The sequence below is a fragment of the Pteropus vampyrus genome, unplaced genomic scaffold, assembly GCF_000151845.1.
Source record: "Pteropus vampyrus isolate Shadow unplaced genomic scaffold, Pvam_2.0 Scaffold270, whole genome shotgun sequence".
NCBI classification, from domain to species: domain Eukaryota; kingdom Metazoa; phylum Chordata; class Mammalia; order Chiroptera; family Pteropodidae; genus Pteropus; species Pteropus vampyrus.
In genome coordinates this window covers 1,016,769-1,032,440 of record NW_011889051.1, presented here as the reverse complement: position 1 = coordinate 1,032,440, position 15,672 = coordinate 1,016,769, and the positions used below count along the sequence as shown (strand labels likewise).

General features: G+C 34.8%; 1 protein-coding gene across 1 annotated transcript in view; it reads right to left on the bottom strand.

Moving 5' to 3' along the window:
- BRWD1 (bromodomain and WD repeat domain containing 1) overlaps positions 1-11,193 on the bottom strand; it is a 79,991-nt gene extending 68,798 nt beyond the window's left edge. Inside the window, exons 1-9 of the mRNA XM_023520521.1 lie at positions 11,012-11,193; positions 8,853-8,951; positions 8,336-8,496; positions 7,004-7,225; positions 5,052-5,152; positions 3,881-3,951; positions 2,219-2,319; positions 1,412-1,452; positions 539-637 (exon numbers count right to left, since the gene is read on the bottom strand). Coding sequence (XP_023376289.1) covers positions 539-637; positions 1,412-1,452; positions 2,219-2,319; positions 3,881-3,951; positions 5,052-5,152; positions 7,004-7,225; positions 8,336-8,496; positions 8,853-8,951; positions 11,012-11,099 — 983 coding nt within the window. The 5' untranslated portion in view covers positions 11,100-11,193. The remainder of the gene's footprint in view (positions 1-538; positions 638-1,411; positions 1,453-2,218; positions 2,320-3,880; positions 3,952-5,051; positions 5,153-7,003; positions 7,226-8,335; positions 8,497-8,852; positions 8,952-11,011) is intronic.
- Positions 11,194-15,672: the final 4,479 nt, after the last annotated feature.

Here is a 15,672-nt window from a genome sequence, read left to right as displayed (position 1 = left end):
AAAATGTTCAAAACTTTCAAGTGTTGGAGGACGAAGACAATAAGACAAACCATTTCCCTTAAAAGCTGTTTTACAAGCCAAAATTTTAGCATGCAGAAAAGCACTCCCACTGGTGCATGACTAATCTTAACAATAGAGCATGTCTGCTTACTGTATTCACCAGTCTTAGCTACTAGCGATTTTTTTTTAAATTCTAAAACTGCTATCTATAGAAAAAGTAAAATGGCTGCACTTGACATACCTCGTTTTTATCATTTTTTTTAAACCACAGGTGGTTTTAAATGCAACACCTAAGAGGAAGTCAATACTGTGAGCCACAGTAGCACATATGTATTGTTCTTTCCTACATAAATGTTAAAGATAAATTCTTTTGGATATGTGAGATTTAAGTTTCTACTGGATATATAGGAGGTAGTCATTCACTTCAATCACAGCACTTCATAATAGGAGGTTGTGCCAATTGCTTGAACAAAGTAATCAAGCAACCAGGTAGAGAGAGCAAGACCAAGTACATACAACAAAAACCATCTCAACTTACCCTGAGATTCTCGTAGCCATATCCAATAAAATGCTTCTCCATTCTAACTGCTCAAATCTCCAAATCCGGGCTGTTCCATCTCTGCTACCACTTAAGAACCTTAAAATATTCACAAAAGATCTTATATTCACCAATAGCTACAGTCAGAATCACAAGCAAGAAAATTTTTAATATGGCTATTTTGACCGCAGGTAAATCTATAGGTGTTAATTCAAAAGAAAGCTTCACAGTATATATGAATGGAAAAAATCAGGTTTGCTATAATTTGCCTGGCTCTATGAAGTAAAGCACATTTCAAAATCAATAGCTTGTGAAAAAGATTGAGTTTTTAGAAAACAATAGTACCTGGAGTAGGGGAAAAAAAAGAACGATTAAAGATGTATAGGAAAATTAGAGCAAAAGCTCCATTGTAAGCATCTTAACTCTAAACTCAAATTAATTCATGCTGGACACTGTGTAAAAATAATCTTTTAACTAAGTAAAGTGTTAAAAATAGTAGCTGAGGAAAAGGACCTGAAAGACCATGGGGACCACAAAAAAGGGATATAATTTAAGTGATAATCTCACTGCAGTCTACAGCACAATGGCTGATGAGAAAGATTTTTTTTAACTACTCAAACCTAAGAATTTCATTACCCTTACACCTAATTTTTCTCTGTATCATAAATTTAGCCAATGTGAGCTAAAGGAGAACTACATTTGGTGATAGGAGGCAGCAGAAACTATTCTACTTCATGTGTTTCCCCCCACCCCAGACACTTTTTATTCAATTAGCATATTTACTAATAAATACCTGCGATATACAAAGTGACATATGAGCTTAGTATATATGCCTAAACACACATACACACAAATACAAACACACTTCCTTACCGGTCACCGTTGTTACAAAATTGGATGCTATCAACTTTATCCTAAAGCAGGAAAAAAATAAACACCGTCATTGTCCACATAGTTTGTGCTGCTTAGCCCCAGTATTCAAACATGCACTGTACCTTTTTTTTAAATTTTATTTTATGATTAGTTTCACATATACAGTACATTGCTTAGAAATTTATTTAGTTTATAAAACAATCCCCCTAATTGCTCTTTCTCTCCTCTGGCTCCACGTATTGTACATTTAAGTGCAAAGAATCTAACCATGACTTTTAACAAGATTACTAAGACTCAGCTCTTGTCTCAAAGATAGACATAAGCAGTAAAACATCTGTATGAAAATTGAAACATGTGTAATTAAAAGTTTAAACAGCTGAATACAAGGTTGAATATGTGTTTTAGGATTATTTATATGCAAAAAAATTTTTCTTTTAAAGTGATTCGAACCTGTTTATCAAATAACCTGACAAAACTTCATTTAGGAGAAAAGATGACCTGAACACTGACCAGTATTTCAGAATATTGAGTTATATATCTCACTACACGTTAATTAGTAAGACGGCATTCTGCTTTCATGAGCTCAGTTAAAACTAAACAGGCCCACTTGAACCTAGCCCACCCAAATCAACTGTCATAATCAAGATTTTGGACTTAAAGCTGAAACAGCTACTGCAAAATACCAGCACTGCCAAGGTTCTATCAGAGTTGTCAAAATCTTGTGATTCCTGTTAGCAATATTTGACTACTTATCAACAAGAATATTATTAAAATTAACCTACAGAATTTTAAAATGTGAATACTTACATTGTGGCTTTCAAGTTCTGCAATTTTTTCAGGTGCTTCAAACCCCAAAAAATACATTCTGATTACATGATCAGTACTACCTGTGGCTAAAAACATACCACCTGAAATAAAAAAGTTAAGGTTTAAAAATCCAATTTGTAACAAACTTTCTGAACAAACCAAACTTCTATATTATATTAAGCAAAATTTCTTATTCCAAAAGTTTATCTCAATAGATCCATTTTGTAATTCACTACATAGAGACATTTTAAAATTAACATAATGCAGTGTGATACTGGGTTTATAATAAGATGTATATATTTGCTCTTTGTTCCCATGTATGGCACAGAGCTCCTACTGAAACCTTTGGAATTTCCTAAGTGATAAGAGCGATAAAGGTGTCTTGATATCCATAACAAACGCATTTCAACCACGCTATAGTCTATGTTAACAAGGTGACTTTTGGAAAACAGCAAAACTCATGGGGGCCCTGACTGCAGGGGAACCAATCATGTGATGAGAGAACTGGAGCTTTCAGTCAAACCTCTGGGGAGGGAGGTGGGAAGGAGCTGAATCAATCACTGTAGCTAATGATTTATCAGTCATGCCTATGTAAGGAATCCTTAATAAAAACCCGAAAGGATGGGATTCAGAGAACTTCAGGTTGGTGAACACACAGAGATAAGGGGAGAGTAGCATGCCCCTTCCCACATACTCTATCCTATGCATCTCTTCCATCTGGCTGTTCCTAAGTTATATACTTTTATAATAAGCCGGAATCTAGTAAGTAAATGCTTAAGTTCTGTGGGCTGCTCTAGCAAATTACCCAAAGCCAAGGAGAAGTTTGTGGGGACCTCCAATCTACAGCCAGTGGATCAGAAGCACAGGTGACAACCTGGTCTGAAGTTTGGCATGGAGGGAGGGATAATCATGTAGAGTCCTTAACCTATGACATCTCATACTATTCTCTAGATAGTATTAAAACTGAGTTGAATTGTAGGATACTCAGTTGGTGCTGAAAAAAAAATAAGATGGGGCTTTAATTTTAAATTGTTAATTCAATCTGTTAATGTTCATTATCTCCCTCTGCTTTTTCAGTTGTGGCAGTGACCTTAAGTGCTGCTGCTCTAAAAACACTTGACTAAAGGGGCTCTGCTTTCTAGACAACTTGACATACCTAAACCTAGCCATGGAATATAAAGTTCACTTGTCGAAGTTTTCAAATTTTTATAGGGGAAAAATCTTTGAACGCTCCTAAAAAGAAAGGTTAGCACACAAGTTCACTGTACAAGAAGAGAAAATGGGGACTAATTCCTCCAATGTGTGGAAAACAAATTTAAAATTCCCAAAAAAATACAGTTTAGCCTATTAAAAGAAAATCACAATTTTGGTATATCATACACCCAGGGACATGACACAGGAATCACTCATGTGGACATCTCAACCCTCCTTTTTGCCAGCTACCTCTTATATCACTGACTTTGATTGCTATTAGAAATCAGAGAAAGGAAGAATGGAGGAGTGAAAGACAAGAAAAAGGCTAATTAAATGAACATCATAGATTAAACCTAATAAAATAAACGTAAGCCATTTACCATCTTTCTGATAAAGGTTCTTGCAATAATGTGGTCACTCAATAAATGCTAAAATAAAACTAAGAAAAAAGTACCAAAGTTACCTTACCAACACTAAAAGAAGAACAAAGCATTTGAACACCTGGTCGAGGCTTCTCAGTGAACTTCAAGGGACGTGGACTTTAAAAGAAGATGTTTTAAAATACGTTAGTAGTTTTACACATTTACATGGCTTAAAATGCTGGTTTTAACTAGCATGTTCAAATATTATCATTTAATTTCTATAGTGCCTCACAGTATACCAACTATTTCCACAAATGCTATTGTAGCTGGGTGGATTTTAGAAAACGACCTAATCTCCGTCCTCACAATGACCCTACCGCACTGAAACAGCAGGCCCTCTAATGTCCATTTCTGTAACTGAGGTGACTAAAGCTCAGAGCCAAAGGAACCCACCATGGCACTGAGGTTGCAGAGAGGGTATAAACCTGCCAGGATATAGCACTGTTCAACAAGAATGGAATGTAAGCCATATGTGTAACTTTAAATTTAGTAGCCACATTAAAAGTAAAAAGAGACAAAATTAGTTTTATTTCATTTAACCCAATATATCCAAAACATATCAATATTAACAAAATTTTAATAATAACTTTAGATTCTTTCATATTGTCTTTGAAATCTTTCAGAGTGTATTGGACAGTTCTAACACATCTCAATTTCAACAAAGTTTTCATCAAATGTTCAAATTTCATAACTTGAAAAACTAAATTCACATGCTCAAGTTGTTGGAAATATGCTTAAGTTTCATAAAAACTGAACCAAGTATCAGTTTTTAAACTTAAATTTATTCCGTCCTTCAACTGCATCAGCCACATCTGAAGTGTCCGATAGTCACATGTGACCAATGAGTACGGTAGTGGACAGCACAGGTCTATAATCCAGGTCTTCTGATTCTTAAATGATCTTGCCCAAATTTCTGACTATGTATCTAATTACACATTTTTAATATTTTTCAAAATGTTTCATTTCACATACAATCTTTTTTTCACAAAAATATGCCAAGATAGAACAGCTATGCTCCTTTTACGTATCAACTATCCAAATAGCAAAAACTGTAAATAGTAAGTAGTCAATATAGCACATATACTGTATATAATAAAAATTAAGTTCAAAAGTAAAAAGGCAACTACGATCCATAATTTCTGTTTATAATCAGACTTCATTAGACTGTCATAACAACACTAAAAAAGAAAACTTATTACACAATAAAAGTCACTTACCTGAATTTCAGGGATTCTAACTCCCACTGCCAAAAACAAACTGTCCCGTCAGCACCAGTAGAGACCATGTATCTCTGAGAGCCTTTGGCCATTGGACTAAACTAAAAAGCGGTAACATATACAACTCAGTTTTCTGAGCTTGTACTAAAGTAATTCAAACAGTTTTTCAAAGTTAACTTCAACGGACACTCTAACACACAAGAAATTCAAAATATAGGTGGTAGTATTGTAGTGAAAAGATTGTAACCTATAAGAAAAGTCTATCTCTAAGTTAATTTATACATGTAATGTGATCTCAGTAAGATTACTCTCAAAACTAATAAACAATAATAGGCAGCAAAACTTTTACATAAAGATCTAGTCCTATCAATATAAAAGCATATCCCCAAGCCTCAATAATTAAAACTCTGGGGCGCACTAGGTACACTGACAGAACCAATGGAAAAAACACAAAACTTCAGTAAAATAAAGGTATCATCTCAGATCAGCTGGGGAAACAGTGAATCACTGCATAAATGGTAAAGGGCCCAGTGTGCAGTAATCTGGTGGTAAAAAGCGGTTCTTCAGGTTGTACACCAGGGTCAATTCCAAGTGGATGATAATTTAAACTTTTAAAAAAACAAAACCATAAAAGTATTATAAGAAAATACAAGAATTATATTGTAACTTCAGAACAGGACTAACATTTGTATTTAATAAAGTAGCAAGTGTGCTGTACAAACAAGCTGGAGAAATGAAGATCAATCTGGTCCAGAGATGTCCAAGAAGGCTTAAAAGATGCAGAGAAAAATACAAAGAAAACAAGAAAAATACACTAGGCGAAGAAATAACATGAAAAAAAAAATACAAATGTCATAGGAAATATGGTATGCAATAGCAATGAAAAGACCCAGATGACTGAAGTGTTCATTTCTGGAAGTGGTGGGAAATGGGTTAAATGGGTAGAGAATCTGGACCCAATAAACAGCAAATTGAGGTAACTGTAGTTCTCAAATAAAACACTGATGGCAACCCAAAGACTTGTCTGGCAGTAGTATGTAACACCGACTAAAAGGAAACATACAGATAAAAGCCGAGCATCAATCTACTCAATCCAAGTAATCCAAGAACCTTAACCTTTCCTTCCCTCAGAACGGGGAGGAAAGCCAGGAAGAAAGAAGCAACACGATTTGCTGACTCACAAGACATTCAAGACAAAGGAGTGTAGCAAAGGAAGACCAGGACTACCATTAGCAGAAAAGAGGAAAAAAAAATTGCTGTTGTGTTTTTTCAGATGATTACATGCTTTTTATTATTACAACATCTCAGAGAGTATAGTTTATGATCTGTTCTATGATTTTTCCCAAAGTTATGTACTTTGTAAGGTAGGTAGGACTTGAACCTATGACTTCTTCATAGAAGTGTCTTCTAAGCTCTTTTTCCTCAAGTATTCAAAATGGAGAGTTTAAATGTTCAAAGTTACATAACCTCATCAAAACCAACCTGGTCAACCTCCCCCTATCCCCAGCAGGCGGGTGGGCGCCAGCGGCTTTGGTAACTCTAGATTAATGTTGAAAATGACCAGTTAAACCTGAGCGGATATGTTCCAGAATATGGACTGAAACGGAGTTTAAATATATTCCTGAAAATTTAATCAGTTTATCAAAATCTACAAGTATTACAGTAGAAAAATCATTAACCTATCACCAGTTTATAACTGACTCATTCACTTCAACCATAAACCTAAAGGAATCAGTAAGTCATCCGTTAAGCCTTCATATAAAGCTCTACCTACATTACATATTTATTACATCACCTTTTCAAGATTCATGGAAGTACAATTATATTTTTTCTTTATTACTAAATTTAAAATAAATCATATAATTATTAAGCATCTTACTATTTCTCATCTCCAAAGAGAAGAGACTTAAAGGAAAAGGAGATAGTGCATAAACGCGTACATGAACACTTACCTGTAAAGATGTAATTGACCCCGTGTGTCCCTGGAGCACAGCAACCGGGGCACAAGTTCTTAAGCACCACACGCGAATTATTTTATCACAGCTCCCAGCAGCAATCATTGTATTCTCATAATTTACTGCCATATCTGAAATTTCTGCAGAATGACCTCTTAGTGTGGATAATAGGCGGCCATTGTGTGTTGACCAAATCTTCACCAAACAATCATCTGAACCCTAAGAAAAAATACACCCAAAAATAATTGTTAACATAGAAATCTTTTACATCACTTAAAATACTACTATTTACATGTCACTCAAATTAGGTATCTGTAACTCCTCCTCTCTTTCCAACTGTAGAATACTCTGTAGATTATGACTCATGGTCAGAACACTTATAAGTTTTTTCCTTAAAAGCAAAGAATGTCTACATAAAGATACTATGAAATTTCCATTTCTATGGATCAGACCACATTATAAACATTATCTGCCCTATATTCTCTGCTAAGTATTAAGTCCACCTAAAGTTCATGGCTCACCTATTTCACTTAACGATAGTTAAATGTCAGTTTAGCTTACATGAAGCTAAATAATTTGATGAGTGTTCAGACAGATTTACATTTCATAGGCTGAGAAACAAGAGTAGGTGGCAATCCCAAAAACGATTAAGGAAGACATAACTGGACTCGCACTCTATTAAATAACCAAAGAACAGCGTCTTAAATTTATAGGAGCAGCGGCACCCATCCACTCCGCAAGCATCTGAGGATCTACGCGGAATCTCACAACTGAGAAATAAAATCTAAACTTCTTGCTCCTCCTAATTTTCCCTTAAAACATTAAAAAGGCAAATTAAATTCCAAATATTTATATATAGTTTTATAATAATTATAAAATAACATTTCAGTGTTCAAGTAATCACTCAATTTCCCTGAATCGGTGAGTAATCAATGTGACTATGAATCACCTACAGAGATTTGGATATTTGGGGGAGGTGGGGGGGGTTTGATTTTGGTTAATACACATAGTAGCAATCGACTTAATTCAGTAGTTCTAGAATGGGCTGAAGAAATACTAGGCAGACACTTTTAAGCATCCTTGATGATCATACCCAAGAACCACCACTCTAAACCAATGACTCACAAACACGACAGAGGCCTATCTGCATGTGAATCACCTGGGACACCAAATACAAATGCAAATTTATGAGCCCCACACCAGACCTGCGGGAGCCAGAATCCCTGAGAATGGGAAACATAGAATCTATGTGTTTTATAAGATTTCCTAGAAGATTCAGAAGAACTAAAGTGCTCCAGATAACAAATTGAGTTTAAAATGTTAACTCACTGTAAAGATTCTATGTCCTGTCCTATCAAATGCTACACAGTAAACAGCAGATAGATGTCCAAGAATCCTTCTGTGCATTTTTATATGCTGATACATAGTTCCTGGAAATGCTGTGCTAAAAGTGGAACACCCTGTGAGTTGTTTTCCTCGATGTATCTCCACTAGGAAATAAAAACAACGAAAATGGTTAAGGGGGAGCCAATATGTAAAAATCTAAGAAAAACTCCAAAACAAAATCTAAGTTCAAGAAATCCTAAGGACACAAGTTTCTTCCCAGTTGTGTTCTACTATAATCACTGGTACAGACTTCTGGTTATAATTTAAATTATTTTCAGTAATCTTTATTACTTCTAGAAATTATTTTAGGAAAACAAGTTTGAAAATTGATACTTGTTACTACTGAAACATCACTACTACTAGTATTTCCTTTTACATTTTAATTTTAATATAGCAGTTACGAAGTTGGTCAAGAAATTAAAAGAACAGTTTCGGCATCTGAATGGCCAACCTCACTTACCAAGATTTGGTGGGGAACCATAATTCACTGGCATTTCAGGAGGTCTTCCTCTATGAAGAGCAGCAAAGGCAGAGCCCTTCCAAACTGTGTGCCTGCAGTCTTTAAAATGAATTTTAGATACACATAAAATCTTGAAAAGTTAACCCCAAGAAAGATTTTATAGAATACTTACGTATATTTTAATAAACTGTTTATTTAAAGTTTTACCAACTAATATACTTTAACAGAAAAGCCCTAGAGGTTTATTAGACTATTTCTGAAGGGAAAAAAATTAAGACATCTCAGATACAACAACGACAACTAACATTGTGTAGCACTTTACAATTTACAAAGTGCTTTCCACGTACATTATCTCATTGAATCCTCACAACAACCCTGTGAGGTAGGTATTGATTGCCAATTTATAAGTGAGGTAACTGAGGCTCAAAGGTTCCAGGACCTTCAAAGAGATCCACTGCAAATGATCAGTCATGATGAAGCACAATACTAGATCTTTTAACTCCAAGTCCCATTCAATGTTTTTATTTTTCAATGCAGAATTATACCATAAAATATTAATGATAAAAAGTCTTATCACGACTGATCCAACTTTCCAAAAATGTAAATTTTTGTAAGGAAAATTTAAATGTCTTTGATTTACATGAAAAATCCTTGACTTAAGTAACCATTTAAATGTTACTGAGTTTTCAAATTAATTTTGGTCAATATTACCATGACTTTAATCTCCTTAGGAAGTATTGACAAAATTAAATTGCTTTCCTCTTGTTGAAGGGTCACAGATAATCCTTCACAAGAGCACATATATAGGATCTGTGAGACTGAACACTAATTCTAAAGTCCCTTCCCTCTTTGACCTACTAGCAAATATACTAAGAAAAAAACGTCTGCCCACTCTAGAGGAGAGAGCAGCAGAACACACAGATCACGCTGTGCTAGAAATTAGCTTCTTCACAACTGAAAGAGGAAGGGAAGGAAGGCATCATACTAAACCTCTACTGAGCCTCGGGTGCCCCAAACTAACAGGCATGTTACGTTTTACATGAATGGATTCATTACTACGATCATGATCAAAGAGCAGTTACCAGGCATCCTCCCACGGCACTAATACAAAACAGAGAAATATGGTCCCTACCCTAGAACAGCTTGCTGAATGAAGTGTCTTCTAAAGTCTGCCAGTTCTAAAGCAGTGCCCATCACAAAACGACATTGAACTTGACACAAGTAAACAGAGGAAAACAGGCTACCCAGGCAACCACTAGATAACCACCTAAAACAGAGTAATTACAAGTGAACAGGGACATAGAAGGAAGAAAGAATATGGACAGTTTCCTGATTCAAGCCAGTGTGGCATGGCCATAGAGCACTAAGGAACAACTACAGCTGACAAACCAGTCTGGCATGGAACCAGGAGGGAGGGTTCTTTCTTGGTTGACCTTTATACTGGTGGTACATCTAAGAGGCAGCATTGCATCAGCAATAGATCTTTCAAATAATCATGGGGATGAACTCGATGTATGCTCAGGATCAAAAGAGCCAACATTCTTGCCCATTAGCAGTTAAGCCATGTTGCATACATAGATCATATCACATACATATAATCTAAGTGATTTATACCAAGCTAACAGAAAAAGAACAGCAATTCCAACAGTTTGCTACCACATAACTTAGCAAAAAAATTAAACTGGTGAAAAAAGAACCATGCAATTGTACATATTGAGTGCTTGTTTTCAAACCGCTACCAAATTTAGAAAATCACTTTCCCCTTATAACAAAGGGCTTTCAAGAATCTAAATATCAAATGAAATATTTCTAGCATTTAAAGAGTTTATTAGACACATACAATTACATTCAATGAAGTTATAAGTGAGCTACAAAGTGGAAAATTAAGAACTCACATTGATAAAACCTCAAACACATCTCAGAATAAATTCAAGCTTTTTAGCTTAACATCTATACCTTTATCATTTTTTAAATGCAGAAGGACCCATTAAACACTTATGTAATAAAATTCAATGTCTACGCTAAATGCAAAGAATTTTATAGTCCACAGCATAGTTTATAGTTACATATCACCTTTCTTCCACAATGCTTACATTACTTCACAATTATAATTATTAAGCTAGTAATACAAAGCAGAACACTTCTTCAAATTAAGGTACCTTTTGCTGTACGTAGCAAAGACTGCCTTCCTGCACCAAGTAAAGAAGTGACTCTTGAAATACTGGGTGGAATTTCTTTATCCAACATGGGACCAATGCGCTGGCAGATTTGCAACAGATGATCAGGAGCCACATGCTTATTGGACAAGACCTGATTGGAGAGCAAGTATGAAAAACAACATTGTTTATAATAGCATTAAAAAATATTAAATACTCAGGGATAAGTCTGACAAACCACGTGAAAAACATGTACAATGAAAACTACAAAACATTACTGAGAGAAAAATTAAAGATCTAAATAAACAGTAGATTGATGTATAGATTCGAAGTCACCCCAATCAAAATCCCAACAAGCTTTTTTTTTGACAGAAATTGACAACTTCAATCTCCAACTCATATGCAGATGAAAATGGCCCAGAAAAGCCAAAGCAGCTTTGAAAAAAAACAAAGAGCTAACAATACCTGACTTCAGGGTCTGTTATATAAGGACCACTGATCTTTGACAAAGGTTCAAAGGAGAAAAGATAATCTTTTCAACAAAAGATGCTAAAATAATTAGATACCCACTTGCCAAAAATAAATAACTTTGACTCATACGTCACACCATAAACAAAAATTATCTCAACAGATCATAGGTTTAAATGTATAATCTGAAACCATAAAATTTATAATAAAAAAAAATTGGAGAAAATCTTTATGACTTCAGGTTGGGCAAATATTTCTAATTATGACACCAAAAGCACAATCCACGGAAGAAAAAATTAATACGTTGGACTTCATTAAACGAAGACTCACAGATGCAAAGCAGCAGCTGATGGTTGCCAGATGGGAGCGGGGTTGGGTGACATGGTAAAAAAGGTGAATTCAAATATAAAATAAGCCTGAATGTAATATCACGTTTCATTCATAAGCCCCGGTGACAGAAAATATCTTCGACTTTTCGACCTGACTTACATTTCCCACCCTGACAGATATTCCAAGGCATAACTCGAAAGATCAAAGCTCAGCTAGACCTCAGAAAGTGTTTCCTACTAATTAATTAGCACTCTGTGCTTCAGTGTCAGTCTAAAAGTCCAAAAACTACTGCAGATAATTAGCTCATGACAGGAGGGGAATGGTAGGTAAGAGGAAAAAGAAGAAAATTCTGACAGGAACCAAGAAAATCAGATCTAAGAACTCCTCCCTAATGCAAATCTGAAAACAAAATCTCCCACTAAACTAATTGCACTGATTGAGCTAAACAATACGCCTATGCAAAAGGTTTAAATACTTAATATAAAACGGCCTTGGGAGATGGCAAAATGGCTTCTGTCAGGGGAAAATTATTTCTCTAATAGTTTTCTTTGAGACTTCCACTATTCAGGTAGACAAAGAACAGAGTTATACAACTGACTTTTAAGTTTTGAAGTTCTATAATCAAGCCTATGTGGGAATAGAACTGGAAGACTGGATATAAGAGGTATGGATAAAAGGAACTTCTTTAGATAGAAAAGGTATGGAAAGAAAATTTTAAACAGGTTGCCTCCCAGTGCTAGACATGATCTTACTTTCTCTCTTAAATGATCTGGAAGGAGATTACACTAACTGCCTGAGTTGAATAAGCAGTAAAACTAATCATTAAAACAATGGAGGCTTCGACATAGGCATACTTGGGCAAAGTCCAGATATAACAGGAACATGAATTCCACACAGCAGTTGTAATTCCCATAAAGAAAATTACAGATTCCTTGCATTTCTGAGGATTCTAACAATAATATCAAAGATGGAGGGGAGGGGATTATCTTAATTTTGTACAAAACAAAGTGCATCTGGAAAATAACATGGTTCTAGTCCCAATATAGGCAACAAAAATAATCAATAGATAATGGTTCTATATTATTAAAAATTAATGGCATATTGATCAAATCAATATTATGTTCCTTCGATGTTTTTAAGTCCTAGACATGAATGTTAGAACTGTCTCTATCAGCAACTCCAATGAGTAAGCCAGTTATACAAGATCCCCAGGAGTCAGGCCAGAACTAAGTCCCTACAAGAGTCCAATAACCATTCTCTCTACCATCTTGTTGGCTGTTGGCATATTCAGTCTCAGAGTGTTTATCAGCCACAATCCTAGGATCCCTTGATTACTATCACTACTGCCAAACACTGCGGAGAGCATGAGCTCTTCAAGCCCAGGGTAGCAGTTACATTAAGTAGTAGTAGGGTCTAGTTATCCTAACTAATTAGAAAGTTATGGGACAAAGTAACTTTTCCAGTAAAGTATGGGATGCTGTAATCTAATTGGGATATAGAATATTTAATATCTTTAATATGTGCCTATCTAGCCTTTAGTTTTCCCTCGCAATATGTTAAACTACATCTAGAAATCTTTTAATGGGAAACATGTAATTATCATCTATCGTAATTCCTATACAATAAAAAATACAGTACAACAATGAAAAGAAATGACAAAACACTTATACAAATACAAAATGTGGTGTCTTCCTTGGTTAAATAATTCCCCTCGGTTTCTGATGAAATGGATGTTCTTGGCCTCTTTCCTAAGCTTTACATAAAGAAGTGAATGTTTCGTAGTCGATGACAGGATAAACATTCCTAGAGAAATCAGAGAGCTTAACAGTTCCGCAAAAGAACTTAACACTCAGAGAAATGTCCCAGTGTTAGCATGAAGATCTTTCATTTAAAAGCATTTAAATTTATTTTAATTCAGAAATGTGGACCAGTTTTGGCTTCCCAGACAGAGCAGGAAGTGACTGCTCACCCAACAGCCATTACCCCCCCACTTTGGCAGAACCTCACCTTTCCATCCAGACTCCTTCATAACTAGGTCATGTGCTCTAGTTTTGGCCAATGAAACTGAGACGATACCTCCTGGGGAATATCTCTGGAAAAATTCTCCTCTCCAATAAGAGTCCTAGGAATAAAGAATCCTTCCCTCTCACCATTTCTAGGATATCACTGCAAGAGCCATCTAGCAACTGTAAAACTAAGTTTGAGAGAAAAAAGCCAGAATGTCAAGGCTGCCCAAGCAGAAAGAGACATTTAATGGCATCATTAAATCACTATATGAATGTCACCTGAAGACCTGTAAGACATTATATATCTTTATTAATTAAACCCCTGCTTCTAAGCAGATGAAGTATTCCAAAAGCCTATTTTTATGAACCATGCAATCACAAATCATAACAGTATGCTGAATATCTATAGCAAAGTCACCCACCAACCACCCTAGTAAAGTGGAGGTTACTTGGAAAACACTATTAATGCTGACTCCAATACTAAACAGGGATATATCCTAAGTTAGCATTTATTTCTACGTAACCTGTCATGTTCTTCCTCTTACCAAGACAATGACCCCTACCTCTAGACTATAACAACTTTTCCAAATTATTCAAAAGAAAAATATCTTAAGATTTCTGATATTCTTGGTAGGAAGTTCTCCTCCTGCTGTTTCTAGACCTACCATCAGATCTGAAAGGAATAAAATACATGATGCAAAATTCTCGGGCTTTACCAATAAATCAGCTAACATCTGAAAACAGTGAACTTGAGATTTTTCTGTTGTACCAAATCAAAATAACAATTTTCTAAGCAGAATATGATCAAAATAAGACCTCAATCCTTTACTGAACTTAAGAATCAAATATTCCCCCAAAAGTCAAACTTTATTTTTAAAAATATTGTTTCACAAGATATATTAAACACAGAAGAGACAGGCAAACTCCAAAATGCATGGATTTTTAGCATGCAACAACCTACAGAAGATATGAAATAGTAAAGTACTTGGTAAAATAATTTCAGCCACATAAACACAGTGATGACCACATTTCAACATTAATTAAAATATTTCCTAGTCAGACTTCCTAGTTCATTATTTCATCAAGAAGTCTGTCATATTCTAAACGACCAAAAACAATATAACCTATTCATTTTAGTTATATCATTAAAATAAATTCAAAAACTCAATACAAACATAAAACACGAGTTTATGAAAGTATTCGAAAAAATGTTTTGGTCTTAATATTTTAAGAGTCAAAAGCACTGTATTTGATACAGATTCTGGGTTCAACAGCTGAGTCCTGAAATGTCTGAAATAATTCTAAAATAAATATAATTAAATGAGGTTATACAGGTTAAAGCTCTTTTGTGTAGTATTTACAAAAAAAAAAAAAAACGACTCAAAAATTAGCTACTATTTCATCCATTACATTGACAAAGATTAGAAACGTTATCAGGGTAAGAAATCTGTATACTCTCACATGGTAGCCAAAAGTTTACACTGGCAGAGCCTTAAGAGCAAATTTATAGTAAGCATTAAAAACATGTAAACCATTTTATTCAATATTAAGTTTCTAGGAATTTATAAGTGACAATTGCATAAGATATAGATAAATAAATGCAGAGACACAGAGCTTTTATAATCACTAACAGAAAAAACTGGAAATCAACCAAATATCCAACAAGCAAATGGTTAAATTCCTCCAGAGAAATGGAAAAGAATTCACGGTATAATTTTTTTAAAGATCCTATTTTTGTTAGAGTATATATATATAAAGAAAAATAAGCACTCCTCATTTTAGTCGTTTTTCTATTTTCTCTTCGCTTTTACATTTTCTAAATATTGTACAATGAACGCAAGCAATTTTTATTTAACATTA